The following is a 23,248-nucleotide window of genomic DNA, read 5'->3' as shown; positions in this document are numbered from 1 at the left end:
GCTTATTGGCTTCTATTTAATATATCGATCATCTAAATCAGTTCAGTAGTTCAAATCTTAAGATTTTTTGCAGAAAGTTATTTTTGGACAAGGGGGGAAAAATGATTTTTCGAACCACCGGTTAACTTTGAAAAATCATATCTAAAAAACGAAAAAATAGCATTTCTGATGTCGAGATATGTTATGTAAAAAATCCCCAGCTTTCAAGAAAAAATATAAAAAAATATAGCGCCCTCTAGTCCAAAGTAATAAAAAAATAAAAAACGACTACAATCAATAATTACTAAAATATAATTATTTTTTTCGCAAGTTAAATATTTTTCAATAAAAGGCTAGGTCATTAGTTTCAATTTTATATGTCGATCATCTAAATCGGTTCAGTGATTCAAAAGTTATTAATTTTCATTTGTCATTTTTGGGAAAAAGAGGAAAAAATGATTTTTCGGACCACCCAAAAATGGAAATGGACACCCTAATGAAAAAAATAAAAAATACGGGTCTAATGTTTTGCGATAAAGAAATTAGCACTTTTGACGAAAATCTGAGAACCACTATATCGGTTCTGCATGGAATGGCTGTATATATACCCGGCAAACGTTGTTCGGCCATAAAAAATATTTCTAGTGAATATGTTAGTTGTAAAATAAAAAATAACTTATGTGTTGTATGTGTGTTTAAATGTTTCAACGATCTACACATACATATATACATATTATTTTTATAAAAATCAGTATTTCTTCGTTGATATATTGGACATCCACAAAGGCTCGCGGTCTTGTCGTTGATGAAATTTATAAGAAAATGCAGTGTTTATTTTCCATCCGCCATGCAAGGCTATACAAGTTTTAGATCACCACACGGCCATGAACCATGTCTGTGGTAACAATATCGAACAGTAACCCATATTTTGTCATAAGCAGACCAGAAAGCGAATGTAAGTTGTTGAAAATAGAATGAAAATTTTTATGCGATGTTGTTTAAATGCTTAGAAGACGTAGTCCTGACCCTAACTTAACTATTTTTCAATAAATCTCCTTGCATTTCAGCAAAACAATCTTATCTAGAACAGGAAATAATTATCAGAGACAATTTTCGTTTCCCTACCTGCAGAGAATGCAATTTTTCATTAATTGTGAATAATTGTATCCTCTCTTCCGTCTGCAATGATGTCAGGGCAAAAGTACTTATGTGTATGAGTTCCATACTTCATACACACCCGATGGGCCAACCAGAAAGTCTGCCGGACCGCAGGTTGAGTATCGCTGGTGTAACGTCATGTGTATTGATATAAACTAAATATAATAACTTTTCTGTATTAAAACTATGGAAAATGTCATGCGGTGAGTCAAATATATTTGATGTGATGAATAGAGCCTCTTATTTTTCAAAAACCTGTGAAATATTGTTATATCCAAAAGTCCATAACAAAAATAAAAAGTGTTTTACAGATATGTCTGTAAATTTTCAAACATATTTGTAAATCTGGCATCTCTGGTCGTCTGAAAATTCATTGCAAGAAATCGCTAGAAAACATGCATGAATTTGCTTGAAAATGAAGTGGATTGAGTCCGCACCACTTAGGTTAAAACCATAGTCATTCATTAAATAATGCGTTTTAAGCATAAATAACAAACAAAATGACGCGATAAAAATTAACACCAGTGTTAAAATTCGTGATCAAAAATAGAAACAAGAAAATTCATACAGTAAAACCGAACGTGTTAAACATTCAAGTTGTTTTGGTATGAATGATAATGATGACTTGAATTATATAGGCTTTGAATTTCTTCAGCTATTCGCATGCAGTTTTGAAAAACGACAATTTAGAAAATTAAAACTTCTAAAACTATGGCCTTGAAAAAAGCCTCCGATGCGTTCGCCGCAGACGACTAGTTGCTAGCTGGACGACTGTAGAATCGTGAGTGATGTTTTGGTGAGCGAGTGTTTGTTTATAGAGATTTTAAACTTTTGCAGGTCATTCGTCTCCCGCCTTTAAGAACGCCAATTTAGAAATTATTCTAAACTCAGAGGCCTTCACAAAACCTTTAAGATATGACGATTTTGTCAGGCTTCTCGATTTACTAGTTCGTGTTAGGAAAACACATTCTGATCTGCCCAAATTCATGCAAGTGCAAGACTACCTGTAGCTTGCATCTGATGATGTTTTGTTTTCTACAGTAGAGGCTTCAAACTACAAAGTTCATTCGTCTTTAACCTTAAAAAAGGCCAATCAATCAATGGAGGCCCTGGAATAAAATACATGATCGTTGATAACCGGTTTTGGCTTCTTCTTTTTTCGTTTGTATTGAAGAGTCTTCAAACATGGCAGTTCATTCGTCTCTATGTAATGATTTTAAGTATGCAAATATTTTTTCCTATCGAAATCATGTCTGTGGTCGGGAACGCAAAGTGTTATCATCAGCTCCTTCCTTGTCACACATTCCATTTCCGAGTGTTTACAGTACATTAAACAACAACACGAATTTATTTCATAATTATTCAATAGTTTGTTTCAAAATTGTATAATTTCTACAATATATACGTTTTGCGAAGGTTATACCATCTACCAGAGCTGCGGCAATAGGAACGAGCTAGGTACTACTTTCAATGTAATGGGCAATATGCAGAAACGTGTGATAGGTCGGTGGCCAATCAACCCAAGAATGTGCAGATTGAGGATTAAGAGCTGATTCTTCAAAATCAGCATCATTAAGGTGCAAAGCCATCACCTTGCAAGTCCCAATGATGACAAAGACTAATTCTACGCGCAGCTGGAACGCGAATACGAACGCTGCCCAAAGCATGACATTAAAATCATCATAGGAGATTTCAATGCACAGATCGATGAAGAGGAGGAGTTCAAACCTGTAATTGTACAGCATAACCAGTTAAACAAATGAAAACGGCCTAAGACTCATTGATTTCGCCACCTCTAAGAATATGGCCGTACGCAGTACCTTCTCTCAACACAAATCCCTCCCCCAATACACCTGGAGGTCACCAAACCAATCTCAGATCTCAGATCTCAGATCGACCATATTTCTCGGACGTAACTGACGTCAGAAACTATTGAGGTTCCCGCGACGGCATAATCTCGAGCGACTGAAATAAGCATCTGTCACCTAAAACTACGTACATCCGCTTGAAGCTGCGCTGCCGGAAGAGGACCAAATTACCGAAGCTCCTCTTGAGGACAATTGGAGTATGATTACCTCATAAACAGCGTAGCGGAGAACATCCTAGAACACGTGGAACGAAACGAAACGACGGTACGAGTGGTTCGATGATGAGTGTCAACAAGTGTTACACGAGAAGAACGCTGCTAATGCTACGTCAAGCTACCCGTCAGAACGTGGAACGATTTAGACAGAAGCGGAGACTGCAAACCCAACTCTTCAGGGAAAAGAAGCGCCGCCAGGAAGAGGAGGTGTGTAAAGAACTCGGACAGCTACACCGTTCTCATGAGACGCGAAAGTTCTACCAGAAACTCAATGCATCCCGAAAAGGCTTCGTGCCACAAGCAGAAATGTGTCGGAATAAGGATGAGAGTATCCTGACGAACGAGCGTAAGAGACCCGAAGGTGGAGACAGCACTTCGATGAGCACTTAAATGGCGTACAGGCAGAGGACCAAGATAACGATGGAAGCGATTACGTTGGTGTAGTAAATAATAAAGTTAAGTATGCCATCAAACAGTTCGAGAACAACAAATCAACTGGGAAAGATGGCATTGGAGCAGAACTTATCAAGTTGGGTCCGGAAAAGTTGGTTAATTGTCTGCATCGACTGGTTGCCAGAATTTGGGAAACAGAACATCTACCGGAGGGGTGAAAAGTTGGGGTTATTTGTTCTATCTTCAAGAAATACGACAAACTAGACTGTGAAAACTTTCGTGCAATCACCGTCCTGAATGTCGTCTACAAAATGCTTTCCCAAATCATTCCGTCGTTTATCGGCACTTAGAAACAGAGGTTATCAGGCTGGCTTTATCGAAGGTCGGTCTATTACTGATTAGATCTGCGCCTTGCGGCGGATCCTACAGAGATGCCTTGAGTACCGAGTCCCAACGCGCCATCTATTCATCAACTTCAAAGACGCATATGATTCAATAACACGAAAAGAGCTATGGAGAATCATGGACGAAAATGGCTTTCCCGGGAAGCTGACAAGACTGATTAAGGGTACGATAGGTTGAATACAGTGCTGTGTGCGAATATCGGGTTGATTATCTGAACTATTCGAGTCACACCGGGGATTTCGACAATGTCTCTCTTGCAGCAGGCAATTGCATTGCGTTTAACTTGGGCGGTACGATCTTCAATAGATCCAGTCAATTCACCTGCTTCACTGATGACGTAGACATTGTCGATAGAACATTTGAGACGGTAACCGAACAGAACACCAGACTTAAGTACGAAGTAGAAAGAGTTGGACTGAGAATCAAGGCGGTTAAAACCAAATACATGCTGGCTTCCGGATCCTAGCACGACAGGATCCGATAAGGAAGTAGTGTAACGATCGACGGCGATGAGTTCGAGGTAGTGGACCAATTTGTCTACCTTGGCTCAATAGTAACATCTGACAATGATATCAGCCGCGAGATCCGGAGACGCATTATCAATGGGAGTCGTACCTACTATGGTCTCGAAGCACTCGGAGTCTTTGAACGACATGTGTTGGAGAGAGATAGCCACGAACAGAGATTGAAGGAGAATTGTGAATCAGGCCATGTTGTAAAGGCGTTAAGCCAAAATGAATAAAAAGCAGATGTAATGTAAGCATAATAAATGATTGCACTGAGCGGCGCAAACCGTCATCAAAGCAACGAAGCAATACAATTTTCAAATCAACCCTCAGCTTCAGCATAATCATACACTGTTAATTGCTCGCTGCCTAGAGCGACCCAGAAATACTGAACTTATTTTATATCCGAGAAATGTGGAGACGATCTGGCGTAGTGGTAACATCCGTACCTCTTACGCTTATGATCACGAGTTCAATTCTCACTCCCGACATTTTTCCATAGTAAAGTGACGAACCAGCCAAAAGTGTTGAAAGTCACTATAATACAGAAAGAAAAAAAAATATCCGAGTAATTTTTCAGTATTTCTTAGCCAAATTACATCTCCTGTGCTTCCAGTAATTGCCAAAAAAATAATCTTAATCCATAATCCTAATCCACTAATAATCCATCCATTGCATTATACTGTATCGTTCGCAGAAAAGCAACATAAATTCTGAAATCGGTTGTGTAGTGCAGGCGAAAGCGATAGCAACCGCAGTGGAACGAATTTTTACCTTCAGTTTTCAATCAGAGAATATAGCTCTCACCACTGGAAAATATCTTCTCCACATCCGGCTTACAATGTGCTGTTCTTTGATGTCGCTTTTAACCCGGAAACAACGCATAAATTTTTGAAAATTGAATGATCGGTCGGAAAACGACATCAACGAGCTCAAACCACTCCTAAATTCACGCAAGTTCTCAGCTTGCTTTTTATTATTTCGGATGTTTCTTTAGAATGCATCGAACTTTTTGAAATTCCTCTTTAAGAGGCGGACCCCTGCCTGGAAGGTCGAAAAATAATGAATTTTGGTTATTTTTTTATTACGATGCTAGAAATAAGGAGAAGTGTTCGGGTAATTTGGTTATTGTTTAAGGTATATTTGAAGATGTATTTTCCATTTTCTGAGTACGGAAATAATGATTATTACCCTGTAGATAGCTGGATGCTTAGATAATATCTGAAAATCGGTACCTTGCTGGTGGAATCGGTTCTGAAACAAAGGGTTGTCGAAGAATGAATTCGAATTAATATTTTGAAACTTTAGGATAATACCTAAAGCGTTACATAGGGGTTTTTGGGAATTCAAAAAATTACAATGACGGCTTTTTTTTTTGTTAAAAATCAGTCATTTTTCATGAAATATCGCGTTTTCGGCTATGTAACGCTTTAGAAATTTAAACCACATCGGTGGAGTAGATTCTGAGATACCGCCATGGTTTCGAGAAAAACGCGTTTGAAAATTCGTACAGCAATACTATATCCATTGCACAATGGTCCAGGAGATGCATTTAAGTGGAAATTAGCATTTAGAGCTCGACAAGACAAGAGATAGAGAAAAACTTTGTTCTACAAAGATGTCTCAAATAATTGAAGGTACAACATTGTCGAACTATGTTTACCTCTATCTATAAAAATAAGAAAGTTAGATTTTTCATTTCATCGACAATTTTGGTCACCCTATTTTTGATAACATAAAAATGAGCGCTCTATCATATGTAACAACTTTGTCTAAGACAGTTTTTGTCTAAACAATAACTATCTCCCACAAAGTTGTTTTTAGAGCCCTCTATCTGAGTTGCATTAGGGTAACTATTCATATTCAAAACTCTACATCAAAATGGTCTTCGTACGACTTTTTGAGCTTATCAATACCAACATTTTGCGATGCAGAACATGTCACTATCTTAATCCTGCTCAAAGTTATTGATGGGGTTTTATCCAAAAACTCATGATTTCAATTTTAATTTACTCAACCACAAAAAATAACTTAGTTTTGATAATCACATATTATATAGAGTGAAATCTGTCCTTTCAAATTTCGCCAACAAACATTTTTTATGTTTGCCCCAGAAAGAATGACAAATAAATGAAAAAAGCATGTTTTTTGGGTAGAAATATCAATAACTTTGAGTGAAGTTGAGATATTGACAAGTTCTGCATCGAAAAATGTTTGTATTAGTAAGCTCTAAAAGTCTTTCGAAGACAGTAATGTAAAATTTAAAATATAAAAGTTAGAGCAAAAAACAGTTTTTTTCATGGTGACCCTAACGTAACTTAGGATAGGACGCTATATCAGTTATTTAAAGAGATAGAGGAAAACTTTGTTCTAGAAAGATGTCTCAAATAATTGGAGCTACAACATTGTCGAACTATGTTTACCTCTATCTATAAAGATAAGAAAGTTAGATTTTTTATTTCATCGACAATTTTGGTCACCCTATTTTTGACAACATAAAAACGAACGCTCTATCATGAGTAACAATTTTGTCTAAGACAGATTTTGTCTAGAGAATAACCGTCAAGCTCTAAACGCTAATTACCACTTAAATGCATCTCCTGGACCATTGTGCATTGAGGTGACCTCATACTTTTGACTGTAACTTTCAAAGAAATTAAATATCCAAAAATCTTTTAGGACAACATTTCTGAGGGTATAAGCTTCCCAGAAATGAAAGAAAAAATCGATTTTTCGAACCTTCCAAACATCCCTCAATTGACGTTTCGGTGGCCCCGAAAAGGGCCATGATTTTATGGAAATAGCCGTAGACGGTCGATTAACGATTCATTTTCGTTCTTGTTTGTACATTCGTTTTTCGGGTTTGATTTGGCCGCATGATGGTTGAGAGTCCGCGATTATGAAATCGCCCATTCCTGAAGGCGCGAATATCGTACTGACAATCCTCATCTTCCCCTGAAGACTTGGAGGATGTGCCAGCGCCGTAATTTTTTTTTTTATCCCAATTTTTTATTTAAGGCTCATTAGCATTTTAGCTGTAACAGAGCCGATTTTTTTAATCGTGTACATGTCACATGGTTATCATATATCTATAATTAGCACATTACACAGTTGCCATTCGCCAGTATTCCTTCTATACCATTACATATGGTACATTCACACAGTAGCCATTTAGGCGTAAGAGTATTCTTTCTGTTCTTCTATTATCCAGTGGAACCACCGGACAGCGGAGACAGTTGATTGATCATTATTGAGTTATTTATAGAACAGCAGCCCGATATGTCTTGCAGAGCAGAGCAGTTGTATGGATAAATCGATCTTATTTCGACCGTGGATCGATCTCCATCGCTGATGATTGTTGCGTGAACGTAGCTATTCTGTAACAACACAAAGATGGTCAATGAGCGAACTACGCTTACTAAGCGAACGCGCAACCAATGTGGCTACGGAGACCCCCACAGCGCCGTAATTGACTATTTAAAATTCGAACCACCAAAACATGCACAATGAGAATGGTTTGCTACTCCCAAGCACCAATCAGTGTGTTGTTTTTGTAATTTCGTGGGTTCAGGTCAATCATGAAGAGCAACTACGATGTGTTCACTCTATCCAAGCTCGAGCTCAAAAATGGATATGGATGTATGTTTTTGTGGCGAATAATTCACATTCTTGTTTGCCTGAGCATGGCTACTAGTTTCTGGCAACTTTTACTGGTTCTGGTTCTAGTGAGCTTACATCGTATTGTGTATAATTGAACAAAAGCTTAAATTGTGCAAAGTTCCGCAGTACAATATATATTTGCATTCTAATTGCTCTCAGTCAACGGTTGAAATCACATACTACCACCGACTGGAAACAGGAAATGCGCAATAAAAGCTATGAGACGTTATTGCTGCGGTGCCACAAAAATTCGAGTTGCCTGCTAATGTTCACGTTGAACCTTGCTAATGAAAGTTACATTTCGGGTTCTCATCCCTAGCCGATGGAAAGCATAAAAGGACCAAGCGCGTGTTAGTTGATAGAAAACAAAGCAAAAAAAAGGTGTCCGACCTCGCCATAAGGGAACAACCTTTTTTTTCAGCGGAAAAATGATCAACCAAAGCCATTTCGACGTCATTAGGACGATTTCTTATAAATGTCAGCCTGACAAATTAATCAAATTATTGCGAGCTACTCAAACTGGACGACTTGAGCAGGGGTTCTAACTAATAAGGCGAAAATTGGACACCGTTCAAGCGCGCTGGTGCTGCTCCCGCTGCGTATCCACGGAAGCGTTTCATTTTCTATGACTTTTGTTTCGTTCTCATCGTGCGCTTATCATAATGGGAAAACCATGGCGTAGCGTAGGAGCGTATTCCATGAATCTCCAACAACGATGGAAGCGAGCGGGCGTTGCGAAACGCTAGTTTTATCATATTGCCATCGTTACACCTGGTCACGCCAATCTCGACCGAAAGCTTTTCTCGGACAGGCGGATAAAACTTATTGCTGCATTAACAAACTAATTCTCGTTTCTGTGCGCCGTAGGTTTTCTGTTTTAGCATTCCGCAAATTGATGGTTGTTGGTTTCATTTACGTTACTACCATTTCGGTTGATATTATATTCATATTTGGTCCATTTTTCATTCTTGACTACGACATTTTGGAGTAATTTTTAATAGCACGCAACACCACTTTTCACGCGCGCAGCTGACGAAAGTGCATCCGTTTGTTTCGCATTAATGCTCGTATTAAATATATCCACCCCTTTTGCTATGGAATGACATTTGAATCGCTTTGTGCTCCTGAAAATGCCGAAGGATTACATGATGATAATACAGGCGGTAATGTTCTTGGACAGACTGAAGTTACTTTCTGCTAGGCGTGATCTCTTCGTCACAACAACGGTAAAGACAGAGTGAAGGCGTATAATCCCTTCGGCTCACACAACTCACTGCACATATGTGTGTCTGATAGGTGGTTGCGATCTTGTCGTAGAACAAAAACTCCACTCGACAGCTGGAACTTTATTAGAATAAAAGTTTGCGTTTACCATAGCGAAAGGGCAAACGTAGCTGTTTTCTTATTGCATCCAATCAGAATGGGAAATTTTAATTGCCTTTGTGTTGTTAGGAGCGTTTCGAGATGAAAGTTTTGTTCGTGTGGTGTTTTCGCCAGTTGAACAATTAGAAGAAATTGTTTCTTTCTTGTGAAAAAATCTGTGCGATTTATTTTAAAAATCATAGTCAAGATTGATTACTCATATCGTTAAAATAAGAAATTCACACTCATTAAAATTTCATTTTCACACCCAACTTCAAAGTTTTCTTCAGATAGTAAGAGGAACCGAGCTACTCCATGATTCATATATTTGCTGCTAACGCATGGTTTTCTATGTCCATACCATTACAAATCTCCTCCCCCTTTTTTTCTTCTTTCATCGAGCGGGAACGGAAGAAAATACGATTCGTTTTATAAAATGATGGTGTTTTTTTAAAGAAAACCGCAAAAATCAATATATTGTACAATCAGGACTTCCCACAGCCTCACGAAACACACGTAACATTTAATCCTTTCTCTTCCATTGTTATTCAGAGAATGTGTGTGAAGGTTTTCCTCTGACAGTGAACCATACAATTGATTGGGAAAGGAAATGAGAACATCGGTTGAAGTTTATCCTTGAATCTCATCACGAAGGATGCGGAAAGCTTCTCCGAGCGTTCGATTCGGATGCATGAAATTGTTTTATTTCCGAGTGATTTCACCTGGAGTAAGTTGGAATTATCCGAAATATTGCCCGACTGTCTCCGATTCGGATGCCCAGAAGGGATCGAATTTTTCCCACGGGTAGGGATATTATTCAGAATAGAGAGCAGTTATAGAAGAGGGTGTTTCTGGATTTATTTCAATTGAAAATTATTTATTTGTTATTTAAAATTACAAGAAGCTTTCTTCTCCATTTTTATGTAAGAACATGAAAATGGCAAAGGATATAGGGTTTATAGAAGGACATAATACAAACATACGACAAAGAAAGGTTGGAATCGAAAGTTTAAAATCAAAGTGTTTCGGTTTCTTGATAGCCATCAGATCAGCAGAATCGCGCCAGGGATGTTGTCTCACAGTCAGGTGAAAAATGATACTTAGCGACAGCAATTCTAACCCTTTTTACTATGTGACGCTTATAATTTATTTATTTACAATGATACTACATCTAATGAAGAGATCGGATCTTATTCAAAACATTGTTTCATCAATAAATTCGGTACATAGCTGCAGTTCTCCAACTCCGGCAGTGGCGATTCTTGCCATGTTATGTACACCGGTACACTTCGTACGCGGTCAGAGTTTGATGGCCTTAGGCATTTTTGGAGTCTATAATAGGCACGACTTCCGTTGTCTATGCGTCTTCGAATTTCACAAGCCAAGGTAGAGAGATTCCTCTACCACCTCGTTCGAACAAAGATCAGTTTCGTTAGCGCAAACATCAAATGTACTAACAACGTTTGTCACTATTCCGAGTTTTCCCATTTTCCTTTAGAGTTCTCCGAAAATTTTCAATTGTCATGGAATATGTATAATATTTTTGTGGGACTCCCTCTCCATTCCAGAGGACGGAGGGACGAAAATAACAACATCGAGTCTCACTCGTGGTGCACTAGCATATCATCGTCCAGCAGAAAAGCAGAGATTTTCCATAGGTAATGGATTCTATTCAAGTTGAATTTAATTTTATCAGAGAAGTTCTCCTGAAATAGTGAAACCCATGGGATTTTGTTTCACATTAGTTTTTGTGCCCGCAGCTTTGGAGATGGGATTTTCATGGTTTGGGGAGAATTTTCTCAAAAAGGCCTGGTTTAGATAGCTTACCATCTACAATGAAACGTGTAACGAAGTACTTCAGAATCAGTTACAGCTGTTTTTGTATCAAAAACACCGTGACAGTTGGGTGATTTGGTATCCGTTCATAAAATCCGGAGGGTCATTACAATGAAAAGGGTTTCAAATTATGGACTGGTAAGCTTGTTTACCAAATCAAAACTCAGTCAAGAACTTATGAGGAGTAATTATACGAATAGTAGAAGCATTTTACGAACAGTATGAGTGATTTGAAGAGGTTAAACGAGCTGAGCTCTGCGTAGATCGAGATACACACTACAACATGGCGCAACTTGGTCTCAATCACTCCGAATGGGTTATTTGAACTGATTGAGAACTAAAGATGACCTACGAATTAGAAACTTATTGTAATATATGTGAAATTGACGTTAATTTTGTAAAGGAGTGATATTTTTTCCATCTGGTTCTATAGTTATGAAACACTGGAATTTTAGTTTTTTATTTGTTTCGCGCCTGGACACAACAATAAAGTTCAAATGAAGATAGTGATTATATCCTACACTATATACTTCAATTCAACCGACTTCTTACATATCTCTGGAAACTCAGAAAAATTTATTGGTTCTATAGTTGTGAAACGCTGTTTATATACTCGACAAAAAAATTAGAGGAACAGAGTGCGAGGTCGGAAATTTTGAGTGGTTTTTGATGTGCTGTAACTTCGTGAAAAAGCAATGCATATAGATGGGATGCATATCATTTGGATGCTGTTACATTCAGGGATTAGAGTATGTTACGTACATATTTTAATCTTGGTGTGTGTAGGTGTAGTGGGTAACAATATCGGGAAGAAACGAAAAATCGATTTTTCTTTGTTTTTACAAGAATATTTTGGACTAACACAATTTTTTGCTAACCAACTCAACAGCAAATTCAATTAACCTTATCAACCGGCTTTCATTTGGTTCCAAGAACGTTTCTGTTTCTGTTCCTGCTCCTTCCCACAGAAATATTTCAGTTTAAATGAAAAATTATCCCTTCGTCTTTGATGAGGAATAATTCAATAAACAACCTTCGCAGCGCAAATCAAAAGACAGTTTTGAAAACTCCAATGAATTCTGCACAAGGATAGTTTGTTACTTTAACAAAAAAAAATTGTTTAAATTTTTTGCATCGATTTCAAAAAAGTACTCTCATCCGTTTTTTCTAGCCGATTTTTCAAAGTTTGGAGTACATTATGGGAGCATTTAATCGCAAATCGTACCAAAAGTACAAAATCCTACGCGACTCTCTGAACGAACGATTCATAACTTTCGTTTTCATGCGTTTGTAGGTACAAATATTGTAATGAGTGATGATACTCACACATATTCATACGTATTTCCACACATACACGCACTCTCCACCCACAAATTCATTAAGACGAAAGTTGCGAATCGTTCATTCTGAGAGCCGAGTAGGTTTTTTTTTACTTTTGGTACGATTTGCGATTAAATGCATCTCTAATTTACTTCAAACTTTGAAAAATCGGTTAGAAAAAAACGGATGAATGTTCGGTTAACCGGTTAACGGTTAACTTTGAAAAATCGTAACTCAAAAATGAAAAAAAAACGCCTCTTTGGTTTCGACATATGTTATGTGAAAATTCTCAGCTTTCCAGAAAAATTATTAAAAAAATAGCGCCCTTGGTCTCGAGACTATGAAAACAATAAAAAACTAATACAATCAATAATAACGAAAACAGAATTCGAATCTTCCGCAAATTATGGCCTTAATTTGATATGTCGATCATCTGAATCGGTTCAGTGGTTCAAAAGTTATGAATTTTTGAAAAGTCATTTTTGAAAAAAAGAGGAAAAAGTTGATTTTTCGGACAACCCTAAAATGGAAATGGTCATCCTAATAAAAAAATTAAAAAAATTTGGATACTAATGTTTTGCGATAAAGAACAAAACTAACACTTCTCACAAAAATCTGAGAACCACTATATCGGTTTGGCATGAAATGGCTGTATATTTTTTTAATTGTTTCTATTGTACGCGAACTTGAATAAATTTAAATAAAATTCTTATAAATTGAATTGTTCAATAGCCTACTGATTTTCTTTCCTGTTTCGGTTTATTATTTCTGCGTCTTCTGTCACTTTTATCGGCTCTCGCCCATTACACCGACATTGCAATATTAATGCCCATCGATGTGAACAGTGAGATTATAAAAATAATTATAACTTCACGAACATTTTTCGTGTGGGTTATTTCGGGAACATAAACGGAGAGACGAAATGCTGTGAATTTAATTATTTTCGATATCCAAGTAGTATTACAGTTTCTCTTAGCAAAATAACGATCACAAAAACATAATTCCCACAGGAATAATTTACAAATTTCACTATGCAACACCTTTCGCAGAATGGCAACAGGAAACCCGAAATCGATTGTATTGGCGTCAACTATAGTTGTCGCGGTGAAACGAATTTTCACCTTCAGTTTTCAACCGAAGAACACAGCTCTTACTGCTGGAAAATTCATTCTTTGTTATTTTTCAAATGCATCAAATTGTAACTGAAATGACGTTCTAGCAAAAAGTGGCCCTGAACAGCGCCATGTTTTTAATGAATGGATTAATTCTTGTTCACCACCGTTACATCACTGTGGGCTGTAACGGATTGCGATTCTCCTCTGGATGCCAGGAAACTCTTTCTCTGTAGCAGTGCCCTTCTTCAGATGTATGGATGACCTGTTGGAAATTGTAAGGAAATTATAAGAAATTGTGTTGTATTTTTTTGCGAATTTGAAAAAAAAAATTTAAAAAAAAAATGAATTTCAGTTTTTAAAATATTTTTTTTAGTGTATTTTTTTTTCTTTGATATATTTTTATGAAAATTGAAACAATTTCCTACATTTAATTATCCAACCAACATTTTATAGGTCGTATAGTATTTAGGTGGGAAATTTTGGGCTTTTTTAAAATTTTTGTTCGAAAAATCTCAACTAAATAAATATAATACCTACAACATGTTAGTTCGATCAAGAAAATACAGGAAATTCGTTTGATTTTTTTTAAAGATATCGAAAAAAAAATTAAAAAATAAATTACACTAAAAAAATTGTTTTAAAAATTGAAACTCATTTTTCCTGAAAACTTTTTTTTTCAAATTCTCAAAAAAAATATACATTATTTACATTTTCCAGCCAACTCATACACCAAATAAAGAAAACTGCTGCAGGAAAAGAGTTATCCTAACAACAACTTTTTCATGGTTCCTTCGAAAAATTACTATTAATGTTCAACTCGTAACTTTTTAGTGTATATATTATAGCGATTGATATACTCTGCGAAGTTTTCTGCTATTTAGCAAAACGTCAAGAACATATCAAACACGAGAATTTAAACACAAAAATGTATTTTAAAAAAAACATGTAAAAACTGAGAAAATTCTTTTCCCTTGTAAAGTCCTTATCTTCGGATGTATGGTTGACTTGTTGGAAATTGTAAGGGCTATTCATATATATTTTTTGAGAATTAAAAAAGATTTAAAAAAAAATAATTTCAAAGTTTCAAAATTTCAAAATTTTCAAAATATTTTTATTTCAGTACAGGCAAACCTTTTTTTGTGCGGGGGATAGGGACCGCAAAGAAAAATCGTGCAAAACTTCACCAGTAGCTTTAAAAAATCGCTCTCGGTACACATTTTGAAAAAAACTTTTTTTGTGCGGTAGATAGGGACCGCATAAAAAAAGTTTCCCCCAAGAAATGCACGCCATTCACCGTTCAATTTCCTTTTGTTTCCCTGCTTTGCGATGGGACACTTTGGCTTTTCGGTTGCGCGTGGCTGTTTTGTGCTTTTAGTTGCATGTCGAAACGTGTTGCTGTTAGAAGTCATGTCATGCAAAAACTTAGAAAAACTTAGAGCATTTGATGGCAGGAGGGGAATGATTTCAGAAGTAGATAATTGAGACGCCAATATGTTTTTTTCACACTGAAGTGCATATAAACCATCGAAAAAAACTAAATGGACGATAACTTCGTCAAATATGCTTCTTTTCATATACCGCACAAAAAAAATCGCACAAAAAAAAATTCGCATAAAAAAACCGCACAAAAACAGGTTTTAATGTATATTTTGTTAATTTCATTTTGTATTTTTTCTGAAAATTCAAACAATTTCCTACATTTTATCCTTTGACCAGAATTTCGCAAGTATTAAATTCGATGAGTCATTTTTTTTGTAAAAAGTTGAGAAAAAAAACTTTGGCCCTGTTTGAAAAGATGACATTTCCCAACATTTCACTACAATTTTAGATGTTGCTGCCAATGGCCAGTCGAGGTGGTATGAACTTCGTCAATAGTTTTCTACTGATTTTACCAATGTAACGACTTGACCATGACAAAATCGTATGGGGATTTAATTTTTTAAACGATTTTATTTTGCATTATTTTTTGTAGAATTAGGTTTTAATTTGCAATTTAAAAGTTCTTTTCTCTGTTCAAACCCAAATCTCTGTTCTAACCCCTCAGCGTATTATTTAATACGTCACACATCAACTTCACTGCGCTGCTGAGCGTTCTAGCGCCCTATGGTATGCAAGTATATCACGAGTGAGACTCGATGTTGTACTCGGAGGGGTTTATAAAACAGATGAATTCTTTTTAACCCTAGAATTAAGGAAACATGTTAATTTATACTAGTAAAAATATAGTTAAAATATAAACCTATGCAACTGAGCATGTAAAAATAAATGAATTATTAAAAAAAAACAGATGAATTACCATAATGTGAAAAATTAGATTATAATTATCTAAGTAAAAACAAAACAAAATAAATGTTAGCTTGAAGTAAGTTCTTAACATTGTATTTTATAACTTATATTTTCTGTATGGTCCATCAAACTTTGTCGTAAAACAACAACTTTTTCCTAAAACAACAACTCTATCGAATTGAACAAGCAGTGTGCAAATTTATGATTTTGCGAAGAAAAAGATCCTTAATTTAGCAGCACACTCTGCTCAACTCTGTCAACTCTTAATGAATAAAAACAAATATTCAAATGATGTGAAATCCCTCGAAGGTCTTGAAGGTTGTCCTTTCGTTCAACTGGTATGAGTGATCAAGCTGTTCCGTGATTTTCTACCATTGCTGGGAACGCATGGTTTTCCGTGTCTGAAACCATTATTAATCTCACTGTTTTCGCTTCCATCGACCGTGAAAAAAGAAGAAATGATTGCTTTTATAGAATGATGGTGTGTTCAAAAAAAGAAAACCAACCTTTTCCAAATTTGTTTTCTGCAATACATCCCAACAATCAATTCATTGTTCAATCAGGACTTTTTGGAACCCCATACGCAGCATTGAATCTTTTCTATTCCTTTTGTCTGGAGAATTTTTGTCCTCCTGACGGGTGAATCATACACATGATTAGAGAAGGAAATGAAAAACGTCGGTTGGGATGTATGCTTGAATTTCATGCTCAAAGGCAACGACAAGCACCTTCCTGATTAAGGGGTATGAAATTGTTTCATTCTCGGGAATAATGCCGTCAACATATGGTGCATCATCACAGTCTTAAAATTTCATTCGTTTCTGATGTCACAAATGTGTCATTCCATTTGAAGATGAGTGATTTAATCATACCAAACAGCGTGAAATAACATAAAACCGGAATTGATGAGTATAACTTTGCCTGTTCACGAAAAATAAAGTTCTTCTAAAAATCAATAAACAATTAGTAAGCAAAGGAAAAATCGTGAAGCAAATATAAATTCCCTGGAGATATAGGAATTGTTTCCTTGGGAACCATGCTCACGTTACCATTGGTAAGTGGTTATTACAACATGAAACCATGAGAGTTGTTAGAAATTCAATTAACAAAGTTTAATATAATTTTTCAACTTTCTTATCATTTATATTTTTTTCTCCTTTCAGGTAGGTTCGCTAATAGAGTATCTCTTTGTGTAATAAACGACGTGTCACACGTAAGTAATCGATTAAAGTCAGTCTCTCGCCATGACATATTCAATCATTTGCTGATCCTTGAAGTATGCTTCCACCAAACAAAGTAACATCCACACATCGTCTAAACAAAAAAAGGAAACAGTGTCTGACTTTTTCGTGGCACTGGTAAATATTTGCACGTTCTGTTTTTTTCCTAAATCGTGCGCTGAAATATGTTTTCCGGGAAATGTTGATTTTTCGCTTCGTAATCGGTAAACATGTACACACCCAGTGAGTGGGCCTGGAACCGGATCAAAATCTCAAACGCAAACCTTGTCGAAAGAGCTTTTCGCACTTTAACAAACACCACCTAGAAAAGGTTAGCCCTCGTGGGAAACATACAACGGGAAGCGGGGAAGATGGACCAGCGCATATTGAAAGGATTACAGTGCTTTGACTGACGTAAATTCGCCTGTTAGCCCCACGGAAGCCGGTGCTGTTTGACAAACATTAATTGGATTTTAAAACCGAGCTCAGCCCGGCCGGCCGGCAAGGCTACTGAACCCTTGTTGAGTTTATGTACATATATAATTTCGGCTCTCTCTTGTGAGAGGTTACACCAGTGATCCGTTCTGTTCATCTGAATGGAAAAGGATCACCCTAAAGAAGGGACCCCATTGTACGCCATTGGGGTCGACCCCAATAGAACAATGTGCTTTGCGAACCGTCACTGGGTTTGACCGTTTAAACACAATTCGTAATTGCTCGTTTTTGCTGCCTGCTGTTTTTGGGGGAGGGTTAAAATATTTAATCATTTATCCATCTCCGGGTTTACTAGCTCCGGGGAGCTTTTTCAGCTGTGCCTCGCGTGATTCGTGTTTGTGTAATCCGATTGCGAAAAGTTTGAATCACTAAAGCATTTATCCACAATGGAGCCTATTTGTTTTTTACCAACTGTTTTTTTTTCGAGTATATTTTATTCATCCATTATGTTAATTTTATCTTTGATACTACTTTTTGCGATAACCTTTCTTGAAGAAGGGGTAGTTATGTTTTATCTGGCCTTCTCTTTGTTTAAGCATTAAAAAATGATGATAAAACAATAACTCTGATGAATAATTAAAACTGTTTGACGTAGGGTTACATCTTTGTTTTCTTTTTCTTTTTTTTTTTTTATATCTGTATTATAGTGATTTTCAACTCATTTGGCTGGTTCGTCACTTTTACTTCCATTTTTGGAAGAATGTCGGGAGTGAGAATTGAACTCGTGACCTTTAGCGTGAGAGGCATGGATGTTACCACTACGCCAGATCGCCTCCATCTTTGTTTTCTATATACAGCCATTCCACGCCAAGCCGATGTAGAGGTTCTTAGATTTTCATGGAAAGTTTTAGTTTTGTTCCTTATCGTGATATATTAGACCTATATTTTTTTTTCATTGAAGCGTCGATTTCCATTTTAAGGTGGTCAGAAAAATCAATCTTTTCTCCTTTTTTCCAAAAATGGTTTTTTCAAAGATTCTTAACTTTTGAGCTACTGAAACGATTCAGATGATCGACACATCAAATCAAAGTCGATGAGCTAGTCTTCTTCTAAACAATATTACTTTTACGAAAAAATTGTCGAAAATCCCAGTCGCACAGATCTAGTCTAGTCGCATAGGAATATTGAACAAAGACTGATAGCATGTTAACTTTGAAAAATCATAACACAAAAACGAAAAGAAACACTTCTCTGATTTTTGGATATGTTGAGCAGAAAAACCCCAGCCTTCAAGAAAAAAATTATAAAATATAACGCCATCTATCATCAACTATGCAAACTAACGAAAGCAAAATTCAATTTTTTCCCAACCTTTTTTTTTCAAAAAAGTCTAGCTCACTGACTTAAATTTGATATGTCGATCATCTGAATCGGCCCAGTAGTTCAGAAGTTATTGTTAAGAAAACAAAAATGGGGTAAAAATTGATATTTCGAGCTACCAATTAACATTGAAAAATCATAACTCAAAAACGATAAAAACGAATCTCTGAAACGTTATGTAGAAAACCTCCAGCCCTTAAAAAAAAAAAAATAGAAAAACATGGTGACCTCTAGTCCAAAGCCATATAAACATTTAAAAAACAAATACAATTAATAATTGAAGAATCTCACGCCAACTCAACTGGCCATTAGCAGCAACATCTCAGATTGTAGTAAAACGTTGTGAGACATTCAAGCAACTTTTCATGAATACTTGATATATTTGCAAAGGGCCAATATTTTTTTTTGTTTTTTACCAAAATTGACACCTACAAAAAACAGGTCGTGGAATGAAATGTCGGAATTTGTTCGAATTTTCATAAAAAAAATACCAATTTTTTTAAATTACACTGATTTTTTTTTAAATTTAAATTCATATTTTTCTGAATTTTCTCAAAAAAAACATATATGAACAGCCCTTACAATTTCCAACAAGTCATCAATACATCGAAAGATGGGCACTTTTACAGGGAAAAAGATTTTCGAACAACAACTTTCTCATGTTTTCATTGAAAAAAATACGAATTATCTTAATTTTGTTCAAACTCAAGATAGCGATATAGTGTATTCGACAAAATTTTAGATCTTATTAAAATATGACCTTTGGTTGAAGACGTCAACTATCTTTTATAGTTTCTGGAATATATGGTATTTTTGCGTATTCATTCAAAAAAAAAAGTTTAACTCGTAACATTTTTTTTTTGTAAATTCTCGCGTTTGACGTATTCTTGAATTGTTTCTAAATAGAAGTAAAAATGCAGAACATGTAAATCGCGATAATTTATACAAAAGATGTTACAAGTTAAAGATTGATAGTAATTTTTCAAATATTACATTAAATGAGCTTAAAAATAATATAACATAATGAAATAACTTACAGTCACTCATACATCGGAAGATGTTTACTTTTACAGGAGAAGAGTTTTTCCAACAACTTTTTCATGTTTTAATTCGGGATGCTAAAACATTTTCTAAAAATTAATTTTGGGTGGAGGATCAACTTTGTAAAAGATACAATATTTCTAGATGGTATTCCTGAGGAGTTATTAATTTTTCAGCATTTCGATTTTTTTTTCTGAGCATTGTGCGTCCTAGCGATGATATTATGAACTAAACTTCGGTCCTCCTGTTTGGGCCAGGGATTATAATATCAACTTTTCAGACGATACCATGTTTCGAAAAAGTATTCCGGAGGAATTAACAATTATACCTCGATTTGATTATTTTTTTAAATTGTGGATTATCCTATTGTCATCCCATTCGGTGATCATAGGATCAACTTTGGATGAGACGCAATGTTTCTAGAAAGCATTTTTGGTGAGTTATGATTTTTTTCCGTTTTGATATATCCTAACCACAGTGCGCCCTAGTAGTGATATTATGAACTTAAACATTGTCATTCTGTAATAGCCAGGTTGAAGACAACATGTTTCTAGGAATCATTCTTGAGGAGAATCGGTCCAGTACTTCAAAAGTTATGAATTTTTGAAAAAAGTGTATTCTACCACTATAATTTCTGTAAAAAAAGAGGTAAAAACTGATTTTTCGGACCACCCTAAAATCGAAATGGTCACCCTAACGAAAAATTTAAAAAATACGGGTCTAATATTTTGCGATAAGGAACAAAGCTATCACTTTTCACGAAAAGCTGAGAACCACTATATCGGTTTGGCTACGAAATTGTGAGTACACTGAAGTCGCTTTTTACGCAGCTTGTTTTTCGCGGGTATTTTTTACGCGTTTTTTTTTTGCGCGATTTCAGAAACTCACGCGGATTTCGGAATATACGCGTTTTTTTACGCGAATTTCGAAATATACGAAGATTTCCAAAATTACGCGTTTTTTTACGCAGCACGTATCAATTGTTTAAAAGTTTAATGAGCTAATTGATGTGATTTTCCACGAAATTAGTTTTTATAGTAACACTGGTTAGTAGCTGAGAAATAACCGGAGAAACAAATATCATGATTGCAGCATGCAAAAAAAAAATCAGTTAATCAATTGTTAGACTATGGATTGCATTTTAAACTAATAATTCACTATTTGTTAGGTTTTTGCATGGAATTTGAAATTTACTTGGTTTATTTTTACGAGGATTTTGGAATTTAAACGGTTTTTTACGCGGATTTTGGAATCAACGCAGTTTTTTTATGCGGATTTTGGAATTTACGTGGTTTTTGTTTTATCCTCCGCGCCAACAAGCGACTTCAGTGCAGGGCTCCCATAATAAAATCTGTGCTTTTGATCTCAAAAACCTGTTCATCTGAGACCTTTCCCGGGAAATCTGTATCGAAATCTGTATTAACCTTTTGCGGTCGTTTGTCTGCTCTCAGCCACCACAGCGAAGAAGTGTACAGTAAAATTCGTTTATTATGATTCCGTTTATATTGATCAACTGCTTATTATGACGAAATCACACAACAAAGTTTGGTTTCATTTAAAATTCTTAAAATAAAAGTCGGATATAATGGCTTCCTTTACCGTGGCATGTCGCCTATTTTGATCCATTTTTAATAAATTATGTCTGCTTATAATGCGCGACATTTTTTTTCACACAAAACGCTTTGTATGGCGTACGCTTATTATGGCGCGTTTGTCAATACCCTTCGACGTCATTATAAACGGATTCCACTGTACTAATATAATAATAATTTATGCAACATTGTATCAGTTCACACTTTTTCTAAATGAATTTTCATGTTTTGTGAACTTATTCACAAACCAAAACGGTGTTACTATGAATAATAGATAACGGTACTCAGTATAAACAAATGTTGCCATCCGTGCTTGAGGAAAGGATTAAGAGGGTATTCTAGTGTAGAGACACAAACTTCAGACGTTTTTTCGAGCTCCGTAAAAATAAAACTACGAGTATTTTTCCTATTTATTATATCATTGTTTGTTCATCGAAGAAAAAATATTCATAACTAGCATAGTTACAAGCCGAAGAAGTGAAGGGGCTCAAAAAAAAAGTTGTGCCATGGCGTACATGATACCAGCCCTTCTGGTTATCTGAAACAAAAAAAAATCGAACAGATTCTCAATCAGTAAAGATGCCGCTGTCACATGAACCTCGGACAAGTCAAAAACATCTTTTTTGACAAAATGGTGGCCGTTTGAAAAACAAAATGTGGTTTAAAACGTCTTTTTCTTACGTTACGTTATTTTAAAAAATAAAATAAAATTTGAAAAGTATCATTTTTTAGAGGTTCATGCAATAGATAGGTGCATAGCGATTGTATTCATATAAATTCGACATGAATCGGTTCAGTAGAACTTGAGATATCGTGTACGCCAGTTGGAAAAAACTTGTTTCGAGAAAAACGCGTTTCAAGGTCATTATAATGGCCGTACCAGGTTAGAAATCGCATCACTAAAATGGTTCTAACTCGGTAAATCATGGGATTTTCGATAAGTCCTTTCTGCGGTATATTCTTGAATGCCTAAACTACAGAAATATGAAGGAAAAAAGAAGTATTTTCTTCAAATTTCTAGACTAGAATATTGCCTTAATGGAAAACTCCATGTATTGCGGCACTGTGTAGATGTTAACACATTAAGGACGGAACGTTTTGGGACAAACTTGAACGCTTCATTTGTTCGGATTCCACGAATGAGATCGTTTCCTTCGATGTGGATGAGACGAAGGCGAGCCATCGGTAGGCCTTGTTAGATTCTTGGCAAACCAAGAATTCAACCTTCAAGTGTAGAAAACACGTGTTATTTCGCAATCCATCCGTAACAGACGGAACGCGAAACACGAGAAATCTCGTGAGCGGTCCGCAATGTGTTAAGAGCATTGTTTGGTATATTCAAACAGAAATATAAAATGCGAAGGACGACAAACTAATTATTTTTGTGATACATGCGAAAGATATCACAGGAAGAAGAATTATAGCAAATATTTTTAGACATAAACATAAACACATTGTTTAGTAAATACTCATCAGA

At 35.8% G+C, this 23,248-nt stretch overlaps 1 protein-coding gene across 3 annotated transcripts in view; it reads left to right on the top strand.

Annotated features, from left to right (window-relative positions):
• LOC129764148 (cAMP-dependent protein kinase type I regulatory subunit) overlaps positions 1 to 23,248 on the top strand; it is a 159,563-nt gene that overhangs the window by 66,782 nt on the left and 69,533 nt on the right. For 2 of the 3 annotated variants that reach the window (XM_055762966.1, XM_055762967.1), the window contains exon 2: positions 16,957 to 17,157. The exons of the other annotated variant lie outside the window; for it this stretch is intronic. In XM_055762966.1, the coding sequence (XP_055618941.1) occupies positions 17,140 to 17,157 (18 nt within the window). In that variant the 5' untranslated portion in view covers positions 16,957 to 17,139. The remainder of the gene's footprint in view (positions 1 to 16,956; positions 17,158 to 23,248) is intronic. 3 annotated transcript variants of the gene reach the window in all.

Source organism: Toxorhynchites rutilus, chromosome 2 (assembly GCF_029784135.1).
Source record: "Toxorhynchites rutilus septentrionalis strain SRP chromosome 2, ASM2978413v1, whole genome shotgun sequence".
NCBI lineage: Eukaryota > Metazoa > Arthropoda > Insecta > Diptera > Culicidae > Toxorhynchites > Toxorhynchites rutilus.
This window is presented reverse-complemented; position numbering and strand designations above follow the sequence as displayed.